The sequence below is a fragment of the Zophobas morio genome, unplaced genomic scaffold (assembly GCF_036711695.1).
Source record: "Zophobas morio isolate AGI-343-1 ecotype UQ-CSIRO unplaced genomic scaffold, CSIRO_AGI_Zmor_V1 ptg000144l, whole genome shotgun sequence".
Lineage (NCBI taxonomy): Eukaryota > Metazoa > Arthropoda > Insecta > Coleoptera > Tenebrionidae > Zophobas > Zophobas morio.
In genome coordinates, this window is record NW_026972248.1 from 485996 (window position 1) to 501283 (window position 15288).

Consider the following 15288-nt stretch of genomic DNA (forward strand, 5'->3'; position numbering starts at 1 on the left):
TTTCTTATTAAATGTCACTCCCTACAACGTAAACTTCCCTTGGTTATGATTACGGATACTTGCAAAATTTTGAGCTGATTATGATTATTTGTGTTAAAAAATGTAGTAATACTGCTAAATAACTAGTGCGTGCTCTTAATTTCCAATAAGGACTCTGTATAACTTTAGTATAGTTAAACTGATATTAAGGAGTTCTAGTTGCAATTGTTTGAAGTACTTCCTCAATCCGGACTTTTCATTACTTCTTTTGAAAAATTTTACCATAATAGAATATTATCAATCCTCGGAAGTCAATATATTGAACTCAATGTTTCTTTTTCTGTTTATTTTTTTGGCCTCATCAGCCATTTCTTTTGAATCAGGTAATCTGCATTTGCATTTTATACTCATAATTTTGTTAGAAATAAATTATTTTTAAAGGTTACGAGTATGTAACCTGTGGGAGCATTATAAAGCTAAAGCATGATCAAACTAAGTACAATCTTCACTCGCATCCCGTTACTTATGGGTCTGGTAGTCACCAGCAGGTTTTTCATTATCAATTATTAAAGTAAAATAAAATAAATTTTACTACCTTTCATGCAAGTCTGTTACCTCTAACGTTCGTGACGACGACCCTAATAGTTACTGGCAAGTTCAAGCTGCTTATAATCAAACTTGTAGAAGAGGTATACAAACTTTTTAATATTTTATCGTTCACGTAAAGTTGATTATAGTGTTTATAATTTAACTTTTTCTTTTTGGATGAAAGGTGAACCAATAAAATGTAATTCTCTCATTCGTTTATTCCACGTCAACACTCAAAAGTTTCTTCACAGTCATCGGCATAAATCCCCTTTAACACATCGTCAAGAAGTTAGCGCTTATGGATCAGAGGAAAATGTAAACGGCGATTCTGGTGTTCTTTTGATTTTTAATTTTTTGCTATCAAAATCTTTTAGCTGCTTTTTAATTATAGCTAGCAATTTTACCTCTTCTAAATCATACTACTTTTATTTACCTAATCAAACTATTTAGTTTTTGTTTAACAAACAATAAAAAGGTTTGTAATTCATTGATTCTAATAAAATATTATATTTTATTATATTTTATTATCCACTAAAAGGTGATAACTGGGAAATAAAGTGCAAAGGCTCGTGGAAACGAGAATCAACGGCATGTTTACTTTTTGTATATAGTTAAAATATAGTTTCAACTAACTTGTACGTATTCTACCTTTTAGATATGTTATATTCTTTTTAATATATAAAAATTACTTCTTAACTTGTTATTTAGTTATTATAATCTATTATTTAAATATTATAAGAATTTGCATTGAGATTTATATTATAACTATATAGATCCAGTTAAAACATGTGGACACTGGCGCTTTGCTAAGTAGTGGCCGTTACACTTTTCCTATGGATGTTGTTCGAGGGCAGAATGAGGTTTTTATTAATACAAGCAACTCGTGCTTTGCAGATTAAAATTATTTATACTTACTAAAGGTTCATTATTTTTGGTTTTGTATACTTCTTGTTTTTGTTTATATTTTTCTGAGTATTCATAAGAGTATTTTTTTTTGTGGATTAAAAAAAAAATATTTTTCATATTTATACACTAAAGTAACTCTTAGCCTAGTGCTAAACTTTATAATAAATAATATCGAGATATTCTATTCTTTAAACATAGAGATGAACCCAATTACGAATAAAGTTTTTAACCAATTAAACTTTTTAATTGTTAATATAGATATTTAAAGTTTCAGTATTATTGTCTTGAGTTTTGTTGGGTGATTTTTTCCCCTCCTTTTCATGCCGTTGGATGTAAGGAAGTTCAGGGGGCCTTCTGCCATTACTTTTTTTTAACGTTTTTCTTACTTGTCTAAGGTTAAGAATTAGCTCATTTTTATTTATAAATCGGGCGGCACATACAAAATTTTACTTAATAATTTGTCAAGTATTTAAGTTTTGGCACCTTCTTTGTTAAGGTATGTATATAGGCAAAACCTTGTGGGAAAACTTGAAAAGTTAACTAACTAGCCTCTACTATAGTTATATTATTAATAGTGTTCTTACTTGCTCAGGAGTTGGTACGTGTCGGTCTATTTATATATCTTTTTTGTTGGTAATATTATTTATTTTGGTGAAGTATTTTCTTGAAGAACTTTATATTTATTTATAAGTTTAATCTAGCTAGAATTCCAGTCTTTTTTATAAAGGCGCTGTAATATGTAAGTATTTTTATGAATTGTAAAGACTAGTTTTTTAATTTTATAACGATATCCAAAATTATGGAAAAATATCACAATAAGTATTTTTTTTTCAAAATTAAAATCATATATAAATCAACTATTAACAAATTTTTTCATAGTTTTGAAAGTATTTAGAGTTAATAACAAAATTTAGAAAATAATATTGTAGTCAGTAAAAAAGTAAATTTATAAACGCTATATCTATAGTAACAATATTTCTAGAAAGGATATAATTTATTACCTAAATTGTGCTGTACTTTAATTTTTAGTTAAGTTTATAAAACATTAGCAATCTCTACACACTCAATTTTGTTAATAGTCAAGCTTTATAATTAAAATTTTACTTTATTTTCTAAAGCTTTTTTTTTTAAATACTTTTCTAGTGTCCTTAAAATATATGATTAAAATGCGCGTGATACTTATAATTACAGGTTTATAAAGCTAACATAAACTAATTTTTCCGAAAAATTTTAAGTTTTTTTTTGCTAACTGTCGAACGCTTTGATGACCCTTTACCTTTATATTTTGTTACAAACATTATAAATAGTGCGAACCGATTTATTATCGCTTATTGTTAAGTTATATATATATATATATATATATATGTATATTAATTATAAATTTCTGAAGCTATAAATCGCTAAATAACGCACAACTGTTGAATTTATATAAGATCTTTTTTGTAGAGATTTTTTTAATCATTTTTAACCATTTGACCGCGGACGGTAGTAATATATATAGCATTATTAAACGACTTAAAAAAAATTAGTGAGTTTATATCGTTTTCTTTAAAAGTTGAGATCGGCTTGGAAAGAGCGCCGTTTTTCTCCCGGTGTTTTTAATAAATTTTTAGTTCTTTGCTTGTACTTTATCAGCTACACTATTATTTAATAAATTGTTGAAATACTTTTATTTGCCTCTAAAAAAATTTTTAAGTGAAGTTTAAATAATGTAGGCTTTTTACGCAGTATTAGATAATTTTAGATATTGAATTTTTTATTAAAATTTCTTATTTCATGAGCGTAATTTTTAATCTTATAAAAAAATATATTAATTATTTTATTTTATATTGGTGATATCGTTTATTATAATTTTTATATTGTTGAATTAAAAATTTTGGTTTGTAAGAAATTTATTTTTTTGTACATTCAGGTTCACTGTAAATTTGAAGATGATCTCGAGGTCAATTGGCATAGCTGGTTTGGTGTCTACTTTTCCTCTGAAGAGGCTTCTGCGTATTATATTCACAATGAACTTTAAAAAAAAAACTAAATATTTAATAAAAGTAGAACTTCGCCCTTGCTGAATAATTTTTTTCGTTTCCATTCTTTGTAATAGCTTCAATTTTTTTAATTTAAATTACATTTTTTAGACCTGCTTTATCTACAGTATGTAAAAAGTTTTTAAATTTAAATTTTTTTTCAAAATGTTTTTGAAAACCAGTTGAATTTATTACGATTATAATTTTTTTTTTGGTGGAGACAAACAAGCATTATTAGAGTACATTTATATTTTATATATAAAGTTGTTGTTTGTAAATTGAGTAAAAGTTACCTTTAGTTTAAATATACCAATAGAAGTACTGAAGCCATTATTTAATATGTATTGAAGAACTTTAATTATATTCTAAATTTTATAGAAAAATAATTTTTTCGAATATATGACTTATTAATTTTTTTTTTTTTTGTTTCTTCTACTTTCCCATCTCTAAATTCCAAACTCTTTTAACTGAGTTTTCATAGAGTAAATGAGATTATATTAAAAGAGGAAAATTTAAACAAGTTTGCTTTTGAGACTGAGAAGTTTTTAAAAAATTTATAGCTAAATTTAACACATAAAAACTTTAGAAAGGAGCAACGTAGTTAATACTTTACTTGAACTTTAGTAAACCTTTAAATAAAAACTCAGCATATTATTTAGTAATTTCTTTCCGGAAAGGTTTTTATTCTAAATCTATAATTAATTAATGAAAAGTAATTTTTTCGAATCTTTGCCTAACAGAAAAAAATTTAATTATCCGCTATTAAATGACCTACTAAAAAACTTATAATATTGAATTTTTTTTATTTGGAAAATTCTTTAGACTAGAAAAAAATATAATTTGAAATAATTGAAACTTAACATGTTTCGAAATAATTTTTTAGTAAATAACCAGTTATTGCTTATATATTATCTTCTATATAATAATAAGCTCAGAGAAAACAATTTTAAAGTGTTCAGCAACCTTTCCACTTAATTTTGTTACAGAAGATATTCAATGAGTGTCGCCATCTACATCTTGAGTAAATTTTACTTTCTAGATAGACAAGTTATTCCTTATTTGACTCTAAATCCCAATATAAATTCTGCATGATTTTAACGGAAATAATTGCAACTAATTTATACAACTACGCAGTTGTATAATATTAAAATACTTAAATTCAAAGGTATTGTGGGAGAACAATATTAACCATACTACTATAAAATTTGTTTTAAGTTCTTTTTTTTTTTGAAATACTTTTTTAGTTGTGTAAAAATAAGCCTGATATGCATTAATTTCAAACACAAGACGCTAAAGAAAACTATTTTTAATGCACGATTAAAGGAAAGTGCAGGTTTCAGGGTAAATGAAACTTAAATAACAATAGCTTTACTGTATAAAGCAGAGCAAAAACTGTTGTGTACAGAAGAGACACAGGCTATTTAAGAACAAAGATTTTAAATACTTGTGACACCGTTAATCTAAAAGTTAAATATCTCCGAAATGAAGAAGAGTAAATAGTAAATAACTTTTAATATTTAGAACTTAGCTATCATTTATAATATAAGAACAGGGCGACCATTAGCGCGGAACTGTTTGCTTTGAGTGATTGCCACGAAAAAATTAGCTTTCGCACGGAAAACGTGCACCCCTTCTTTGTAGCTCTGCCTTTTTTCTGTTCCACAATTTACTATATCTATTTAGGAAACTTTTTTAACTAGCCAATCAACTTTAATAATAAGTTTCATTTATAACTAATTTAATATGCGAAAAACATATAATTTTACCGCCGTTCCAATTAACATCCATAAAAGGAAGAAGAAATCAATACTGCAGCCTTCAAACTTAAAGTTCAAGCACTCGGGCTTTTTTTTTCAAATTCCGGGCAGTTGAAATTTTTTTTTTTTAAACGTATGTGGCGTCTAAACGGCTGGTTTTTAAATTTGGGATTTGTTTAATTTAAGGTAGGACTTATTTATTTTTTTTTATTTCTAAAAGTAAAGCAAGAAAGGTGTTGGTTGTAATGTAGTAGTTGTTACCTATTATACTTACGTAAACAGTATAGTTTTTACGGTTGAGCCAAATATCTTTAATTAAATATAGTCCTATTAAATAGAGAAGTCAACTATTTTTAAAATCATCGTAAATAAATCTTTTTTTTTTAATTTTAAGGCACAATATATGGTTTTACAATTGTGACTTGCTAAGTAAATTTATTTTAAGAGCTAAAAAGAAGTTTTTTTTTAATAGTACCACTTTAACAATAAAATTCTTTTTTAATAAGTAATTACAAAAAAAAGAACTGAAGGATATATAAATATAACTATAGCCCTTTTACTGCTTGATGCCAAAAAAAACATCAAGTTGTGCTAAAACTTGACACACTTCCGACCTTAACGCTAAGTCGGCAATTTTTCTTATTAATAATGCCAAAAATTTTTAAGATTCATGCGAATTGCAGCAAAAAACATTTTAAAAGTAAACCGCCCTCTTCCCTGAAAGCATTTGTATCGAATATAAATTATGTGCGGTGCTTCTATTACATTTTTTCCTCAGGCCCCCCCCTTGCCCTTTTTATTTACTTTTTAACTTCTTTCCTTTTGTTTTTCATTTTATTAATGCATTTGCATAGTGTAAAGTAACTATTATTATTTGGTCATATACAGTTTCTCCAAAGTTTTTTCTGTAGACGTAAGTTTTTTTACTATCAGCAAAAGTTTTCTTCTGTATATTTCTTAATTGTTATGTTTTTTTGGCTAGAGATTTAATTTTTTTAATAGAGTTTAATGATGTTTTTAAATTAATCTAATAAATATATTTGTACCTTTTTATATTAGTCTTGTAATTTTTTTGCCGAAACTTACACTTCCGCTCTAAATTTGCCTTGGGAGATATTTAAACTATTCTATACACATGATTTCCCATTCTCAGGTTAAAAACACTGTAAAAAGGAAAAAAAAAACTTTTCGGTATTTTTACTCGTTTTAGATTTTTAAGGATCCCGCTCTCCCAGCGGGGAAAGTGGACGATCTTGAAATTTCTCAAAATACTAAGGCGTATAAACGAGCTGGCCTCACCACCGGTATTCTTAAGATAATAATAATAGTAATAAGAGTAGTTATGCTTAAAAAAACTTTTTAATTATACAAATTCTTTATTGGTTTACTAAAAATGAATAATATTTACTTAAATTATTTATATTAATTGAATTAATAAAATAATAAGTTTTTTTTAGTGCGCAAAAAAACTTCAGTCGTGCATTAATTATTTTTTCTTTTGAAAAAATTGATTTTAAATAAAGTCTATTAATTTAATTAATATATACAAGTAAAAGATAATATTTTAGTAATTTTTACAAAAAAAAGTATTTAAGAAAAGATTTCATTTAAAACAAAATTTTGTTTAGTAAATTTGAATATAATAGTCTTTTTAATTTATTTTTATTATTAGTTTATATATAAAATTATTACTATAATAATTACTATTTTTTTTAGAGTATTGAACAGAAAAAACATGAATAGTAATAATAAAAAGAACAATAAATTTAAAACTAAATACAAATATTATTAATATCTAAGGTAAATAAAAAATTAGTCTTTACAAAAAATATATATAAAAAGATTCGTAGCAATAATTTTTTTTATAATTATTTTATTTTATCTTTTTGTTTTGTTATTATTGCGCATGTAAGTGATTTGCTTAATATAACAAAATGGACTTTTTTTTATAAATATCGAAGAAAAGATTTAGAAAGAGTTTAACATAATAAACTTTCTAACGGTAAAAAAAATTAATAATATTATTATAATTATTATAAGGAACTGGGCTTCGGGATGTGAGTAACCTCTATCAACTCCCAGTGGGTATGTCTAATACTTACGTAATAATACTAATAATAGTAAAAATAAAATAAACAAATTAATAAATAATAAAAGTAATAGTATTAATAATAATAATATAAAGTTTCAGAGAAGCAAAATACCAAGGAAAAAGGAGCTTCAGTATATGATTTATGTTTTACTAAAGACCACGAAAACGTATTTATACATTTTGTAAAAATATTTATGCTCGATATTTTTCATTTAAGATAAGCAAATTCAAAGAAGCCTATTGGTGCGTATATTTGTATTTTTTTTAAAAAAAATTAAGTGAATTTCGTTGTGTAGGTATTTTTTCATTAAAATTATGTGCTCACTTTTTAATAGAAGCTCAATGGTGCACTTTTTGTACTAAATTTAACTAAAATTCTTAACAGTTTCTTTAGTCGATTTTATTAATTTTTTTAGAATAAAATATTTTAAAAATTTGAGAAATCTAATTGGTTAATAATTAATCATACAAGCATGATTGGATTATTTTTGTTATATGAAAAACCTTTTTTTAAAAATTTATAATAAGTCTAAAAAGCCAATAGAAATGAGGATTAATAAGTCTACTAAATAATTTGACATATATAATAAGCTGAAAAAAGACATTTTGTCCAATCACTTTGAAAGCAAAGGAGCGTTTGATCCAATGGAAGTTGATGGTTATATTATTATCCAATAACTTTATTTTTTAATTTTTTCATTTTCCCCAACAGATGAGAAGCGCCCAAAAGATGAACAATTTAATATTATTAACATTGACAAACTCGATAAAGACTTTCCGGAATTTTGCGCTGAGTATGCTCCGCTCATATACGACTATTTGCATGTAGTTCAGGTGAATACTAATAAAAATAAATTAATCTATTATTTTTTTCGTTCATAATATTATATCTATTACTCTTATTACTATACTATATAATTCATTTAATTTATTGTTATTTTTACATTATATAACAGTTAAGTTATTATGAGATTACTTTTATTTGTTTATAATTATTTTAAAGTATTATCACTTATTTTTATATTTTTGATAACTATATTTTGTTATTATTACTAGTTATAATAGTATTCTAACTTTTATAATAATTATTATAAACTAATAAATATAATTAAAGCTCTGTTCTTTTGCTATGGAATATTTTCTAACTGCTACCATTTTAATGAAATAATAATTGTTACTATTTTTTATATTCTAAAAAATATTATACATTTTTTATTTTTATAACATTTACTCTTATTTTTATTTATTATAATACTATTTTCCGAATAAGTTATTTTTTTGTCTAGCGCAAACATGCAGTCTCCCACGAATATATGAAAAAGCAAACCGATATTTCCCCTAAAATGCGAGCTATACTTATTGATTGGCTGATTGATGTCCACTTACGTTTCAAGTTGACTCAAGTATGTTTTTTCTTTTTATACTCTTTTTTTTTAGTGAATGCTTTCCATAAAAGGAAACTTTATATTTGACGGTTTCAATTATCGACCGTTTTTTAAGTTTGACTATTATAACACGTGATAAGCTACAACTGGTGGGCGTTACAGCCATGCTGATTGGCTCAAAGTTTGAAGAGATTTACGCTCCGGAAGTGAACGATTTTGTTTATATTACGGATGACGTATTATACTTATTTATAATCTTCTGCTAAAAACCAATTCTATTAGTAAACTCTTCACTTAAAACAAGAAAATTGTTAACAAGTTATATGTATAATAAGAAAATTATTATATTTTATTTATACGTATAACTTAATTGATAATTTTGGGCGTGAAAAATGTGACCCCTCGTAGTAATCACTTTTTTATATAATATAATGAAATGAGAACCAAATTAAGCCATAGAATTAGTTGGCTTCAAATAAGATTAAGATTAAACTTTCCGCTGTGTACTAAATTAAATGACTTTATTTTTTTGCTGGTGTAAACTTTTAATTTATTTTGGACCGCGTAGTTATTTCTGCCACGCTTTATTGTAATTAACTAAATTGTAGTTCACTTTTATTTGCTTGACCCGATTACCCGAACATTATTTATTCTGGGACCGTTCTTCCCTTTTAAGGCCTACACACGGAACCAAATTCTCGAAATGGAAAGAACTATTTTGAACACTTTAAACTTTCAAATTGCTACAGCGTATCCGCTTCATTTTCTACGAAGAGCTTCAAAAGGTTGAACGATTTAATCTGTAAAATTTTTATAACTAATTAATAAAATTTTTATAGTTTATCGATTTTTTGTTTATTTTTTATCATTTTTTATCTGATGTTATCGTATTTTTTTATAAAAAAGTGTCAAGTTTTTTATATTATTAAGAAAAACTTAGTTGATAACGAAATTTATTATTTAAAGTATTTACCCTTTTTATTAACAGTAAATAATTTTTCAAATAATTATATATATTTTTAAGATTTACTTTTTCTTAGTAAAAATATAAAATTTAAAAGTTCTAATAATAATTAAAGTTATTATTTTGTCTACTTTTTTTACATACATTAAAATAATCTTTCTAAGTTTATTTTTCTTCTACGAGAAGCTATATATTTATTATTAATTAATAATCTCATAGTTTTATGTATACTTTTATTAATAATAATTTTTTTATTCTCAGTAATAATTATATTATAATTTTAACTTTTTACCGATATATAATTTGAAAAATATAATTTTTTTATACTTAATAATGATGTGAAAAAATTTACTTAAAAAAAAATTTTTTTTATAAATAATAATTAAAGTTTTTGTTTTTATACTCTTTACTTATAATTATATTTATAATAATAACTTTTTTATAAGTAAATAATTTAAAGTTTATATATACACTTTATCTTTATAATTATATGTATCATTTTCTTAGCAATAATTAAAATTTTTTTCAAGATTTCTTATTTTTTATTATAATTATTGTTGTACATCTGCTTTTTTTTTCTTAACTAGTTATTTTTAAAGTTTTATTTTAATAAAAAAAAATTAATTAATACAATAATTATTATTAATTATATTAACAATTATATTTTCTTTCATAAATTTATTATTATTAGTAATTTTTAGTATTTACTTTTTTTAAACAATAAATAAATCATCTTTAGTTATATTTTCATTTTTGTTTATAGGAAATTATTATTGAATAATTTTAAATATTTAAAAGTTTTTTTTCTTTTATGATATTATGTTTAACAAACTTTTTTAAGTAATAAAAATATAATTAAGATAGTTTTATTATTTGCTGTTTGTATCAATTTTTTTAATATCATATAAAAGTTATATTATTATTGCTACACTATATTTTTTAACTTATTAATATTTATTTTTTTTGTTATACTATTATTATATGATTTGCTTTTTAATATAACCTACTTATATTTTTTATTACTTTATAAATTATTTTTATTTGATTAGTGAAGCTATTATTATTTATATATTATTATCACTTTGTTATTATATAAAAATTTAAACATTTTTATTATTTATAAAATTAAAGATACTTATTATATCTTAAAAATTCAAGTAACTAATATATATTTATTATATATATGTATATTCATTATCATGTCTATTTATATAAATATGAAGATTATTAATAATTTTTTTAAATGTATTTACCATCAAAATGTTATAATTACTATTGTTATCATTTATATAAATATATATACTCTAATTGTTATTATATATAAAAGTTTAAAATTAAAGAAATATTTTATTATTTTTATTTGTTATTATTATATATTAAGACTTGAACAATTCAGTTATATTATTTATTATAAATAAAATTCGGATATATTAAATTATATTATTAGCGTTTTTATATATATAAATTTAAATATTTAATTTTTTTTATATCATAATTTAAATTAAAGATTTTTTTTTACTATTACTTTTAGTATTATTAATATTTAATTTAATTTTTCTTATTATTATCGTTATTATTATAAGTAAAACCTGAACAATGCAAAGATATTTATTATTTATTATTATATAAATTTAAACATTTTTTAAAATTTACACTTTTTTTTTTTACTATTTCTGCTACTATTACTAATATTATCGTGAATAAATCTTATTACATTTTTTATTATAAATAATTTTTGAACATTTTAAATATATTTTTATTTATTATAGTTATTATTCACAAAATTTTAAATAGTATTGTTATTGTTGTATGAAAGTTTGTACTAAAATATATATTTTTTATTTATTGTATATATATATTATTACTACTCTCCTAATTATTTTATTCTTAATAGTTATTATTATCGTTATTATAAATAAAAATTTCAACCATATTTTATTTACGATAGTTTTATTATATATAAATTAGATATATCATATTATTATCGTTATATTTGTTTAATTAGTTTGAGCCGTTTAGCAAAATTTTTTATTTATTATTCATATGAAATTAAACATTTAATCATTTTTTTATTATATTTAAAAAAAAATTTATACATTTTAATGACTCACTATTATTATATTTAATATTAATAATTCGTTTTGCCACCTTTTTTTTATAAATAAAATTTGAGCTGTTTAAATATATTTTTTATTTATAGTTATTATTATTTGAAAACGAAAGTTAATTATCATTATCATTATATGAAAATTAACGTTTTTGTTATCTGTTTTATTATACATACATATAGGAACATTAATATTATAGTTTTAATTATTATATTAAAAATCTAAACGTACTTATTTTTATTCTTATTCTTATTATTACTGATATAATTGTAGTATTTTCTGTATTATTACTGTTAATGTTCGTTTAATCGTTTTCGTTATTATAATTCAATATGATAAATTAAACGTATGCATCATTATTAGTGATAGATATTTAAATATTTTCATAATTATTGCTAGAAATTTAAACTTTTTAACTATTATTACTTTTTATAAATATTTAAACGCATTATTATTACTAGTAGAACTTTAAACATTTTTATTATTATATTATATAAATATAAGAACGTATTTATTGTTAGTATAAATTTATATACGTTTTCATTATTATTTTAAATAAAATTTAAACGCGTGTATTATTATTTAGTATAAAAATATTGTAAAATTTCAGAGTATTTATCAATATTCTTAAAGTCAATTAAACTTTTTACCTTCAAATATAAAAAATTTTAAAAATTATTATAAATTATTACATTATTATTACTATATATAAAAGTTTGAACGTATATATAATGGTTATTAATTTATAAATTTTCATAATTATTTTATCATTTTGAGCATTTTCGTTATTTCTATAGTTATAAATCAATATAATTTAAACATACTTATTATTATTAATATTCTACTATTAGTGGCGGATGCTGATCCTCTAACTCACACGATGGCCAAATACTTAATGGAATTGACGCTACCCTACACTGATTCACTACGTTTCTTGCCTTCAATGATAGCCGCATCGGCTCTTTGTTTGGCACGAATGATGCTCCACTCTGGCGGTTGGGTAAAAAATATTTTTTCGCGGTAAAATTTTGTGGTTACAAGAAAATAATGAATTTTTAAATTTTAGAGCCCAACAATTGAGTATTACACGAAACATTCAGAAGAAAGTTTGAATGATTGCGTTCATGAACTCTTTGCATTGGCTAAAGATGCGAAGAAGTCTCAGTTCAAAGCGATTCATAAAAAATACGGGTACTTTTATATCTGATAATTTTTCTATAGTAATATATTTTTTCTCTATAAATTTTAATATAAATTTATATTTATATTTCTTATAAGTATTTTTTATATTTTATTATATTTATAAAAGTTCTGGACGGTTTCATAATGTTAGCCATTTGGCGGACTCTCAAATTGCAAATGTTCGTTATGTTAACTAAAAAAAATTAAAAAAAAATGTAAATTTGCAAAGCGATTGCTCTAAAAAATGACTGTAAATTTTATTATTAACCTCATTGGTAGCTCTACATTATATTAAATTTGTAATAAAGTTATAATTATTATTTTGATTGCTTTTATAATTTAGAATAAAAAAGTAATAAATCTTTTCAGCTTGACGTAAAAAAATCCTCAACTTCCCACTTTTTATTGTAATAAAAAATAAAATTTTTTTAAAAAGGTAAAAAAGTAGTTATAAAAAACCTTCAAAATTTTATAGTGTAAAGGATTTTCCAAAACGTTCTTAAGTTCGTTTTTATGAAGGTTATCGGCATTTTCAATGTTTATATTTTTAATGTCTAAAAAAGTTTAGTTATATATGAAACAATAATATAAATAATAACTATAAGTAGACTTTGCAGTTTATAAAGAGAAACACTCAAAGGAAGATCCTTTACGGCGACCGACTTCAATAATGCAGATTTTATAAATTCCTAAAAAAAATATTATATTATAATTATTTGGTATAAAGAAGTAAATATATATGAAAAAATAAGTTTATAAAGCATAGAATATATACATATGTTGAAGTAAAAAATCTTGATCCCTTAAAATAAATATTTATATGTATTAAACATATGTAAACAGAGATTATTATATAAATCCACTTTTATAAAAAAATAAGAAAGCAATTCTGTATATGAATGTAATAAGTAAATGTTTTTAATTTTTACTTTTAATAAATTGAATGAGTAAAAAGAATATAAGTATAGGAAACTAAACATTTTTAATTAGTTATAATAATAAATTCTATTTATATAAGAAAAGTAGTATAGAATCAGCACTCGCTTTAAAAATTGTATAAAATATTTTTTTTATACGTTTGTTCGTTCCGTAAAGCCTTCTGAATATATATAGAGCCTGCATAACGCAAACAAACTTTGAATCATGAGTTTGGTAGAAAAAAAATCTTCATTAGTTTTTGAGTAAAGTCGGACGAGTCGCTCTCTATAAATATTATAGAAATAATAATAATAATGTATCTATAATATACTTTGGAGGGTTTTTCTGCTGCAGAACGAGCGCTTCGTATATACTTTTATAGTATATATCAATAGCGTTATAGAGCGAAGAATTGATACAGTGATTGTTTTGCATCAAGGTTTGTGCGTGAGAAATGGCCTATTTTCATAGGAAAAGCAATAAAAAATACAATAAACATTCCTTTATATAAGAGAAAAAGTAAAAATATATAATATTTACCAAAGATTGTGAAGAATATAAATAATAGTAAACTTTGGATAAAAAAATTTAAATTGTAATATAATATTTATTAAAAATTAAAAAAACCTCGTTGAAGGGCCATCCAAAAGATAGATAAATTCCTAACAAACTCATATCACTAATAAACTTGAGTTCATCATTCTTAGCAATTCTCTTAAAAAATTAAATCAAAAGGAGAATAACAAGAAAGTGTTAGAAAATGGATATAAAAATTTTTAAATAAAGAAAAATAAAACTTTTAAAACTTAACTATAAATACTTTTTTTGCTTAAAATTATTTAAAAATAAAATTTAATATTGTTACTATACGAAAAATTTAGGGAAGAAAGGAAATGAATACTGACATTTTTCGTCTTCTAGAATAAATTTAAGAAAAAAAATAAATTTCAAATATCTTTACAGTTGCTAGAGACTTTACTATACGATTTTTTGATAAAAGCTTAGCTATAACAAAAATTAATATTTAGTATGCAGACTTTTTCTTTGTAAAATTTGGTTAGTAAATAAAAGGATTTGTTAAAAAAAGGCGTGTGAACTTGTAAAAAAATTAATAGTAAATTAAAAAAGATCTAAAAAAAAACGGTATGAAAATAATTTAAAGCGAAAAATAATTTTGGAAAATTTTTTAATTGGAGTGGCAGTCAATTTTTTCAGGGCAACTTAAATTTTTATATTTGTAAAAAGAAAGAAAGCAAAGTTTAAAAAAAATAATAAAGCGAATAATACAATAAAGTTTTATAGTAGAGCAGCAGTTATAATTCTTTTAGGCGTTATATTTTGTTATTACTTTTTTCAAGCAGAAAATATTCACTTTTAAAGTATTTAGT

The 15288-nt window shown here is 22.6% G+C and overlaps 2 protein-coding genes and 1 long non-coding RNA gene across 3 annotated transcripts; 2 read left to right on the plus strand and 1 right to left on the minus strand.

Annotated features, from left to right (window-relative positions):
- Window positions 1-264: 264 nt before the first annotated feature.
- LOC135145341 (stromal cell-derived factor 2-like protein 1) lies at window positions 265-3493 on the plus strand. The gene is made up of 7 exons (XM_064077448.1): window positions 265-362; window positions 421-527; window positions 587-668; window positions 752-898; window positions 1106-1155; window positions 1341-1427; window positions 3386-3493. Exons 1-7 carry the CDS (start codon window positions 308-310, stop codon window positions 3491-3493), a joined length of 636 nt encoding a protein of 211 aa, XP_063933518.1. The 5' UTR covers window positions 265-307.
- Window positions 3494-6034: 2541 nt separating this feature from the next.
- LOC135145365 (G2/mitotic-specific cyclin-B-like) lies at window positions 6035-13219 on the plus strand. The gene is made up of 13 exons (XM_064077473.1): window positions 6035-6164; window positions 6311-6404; window positions 6462-6555; window positions 7292-7336; window positions 7437-7510; window positions 7935-8001; window positions 8056-8177; window positions 8630-8746; window positions 8800-8964; window positions 9405-9513; window positions 12652-12800; window positions 12867-12991; window positions 13110-13219. The coding sequence occupies exons 2-13, from the start codon at window positions 6387-6389 to the stop codon at window positions 13177-13179; spliced, it is 1155 nt and encodes a 384-aa protein (XP_063933543.1). The 5' UTR covers window positions 6035-6164; window positions 6311-6386; the 3' UTR covers window positions 13180-13219.
- Window positions 13220-13477: 258 nt separating this feature from the next.
- LOC135145330 (uncharacterized) lies at window positions 13478-14318 on the minus strand. Its single transcript, XR_010283417.1, has 4 exons — window positions 14232-14318; window positions 14059-14185; window positions 13593-13671; window positions 13478-13536 (listed from the first exon to the last, which is right to left on the minus strand). It is a non-coding gene; the product is annotated as an uncharacterized LOC135145330 (long non-coding RNA).
- Window positions 14319-15288: the final 970 nt, after the last annotated feature.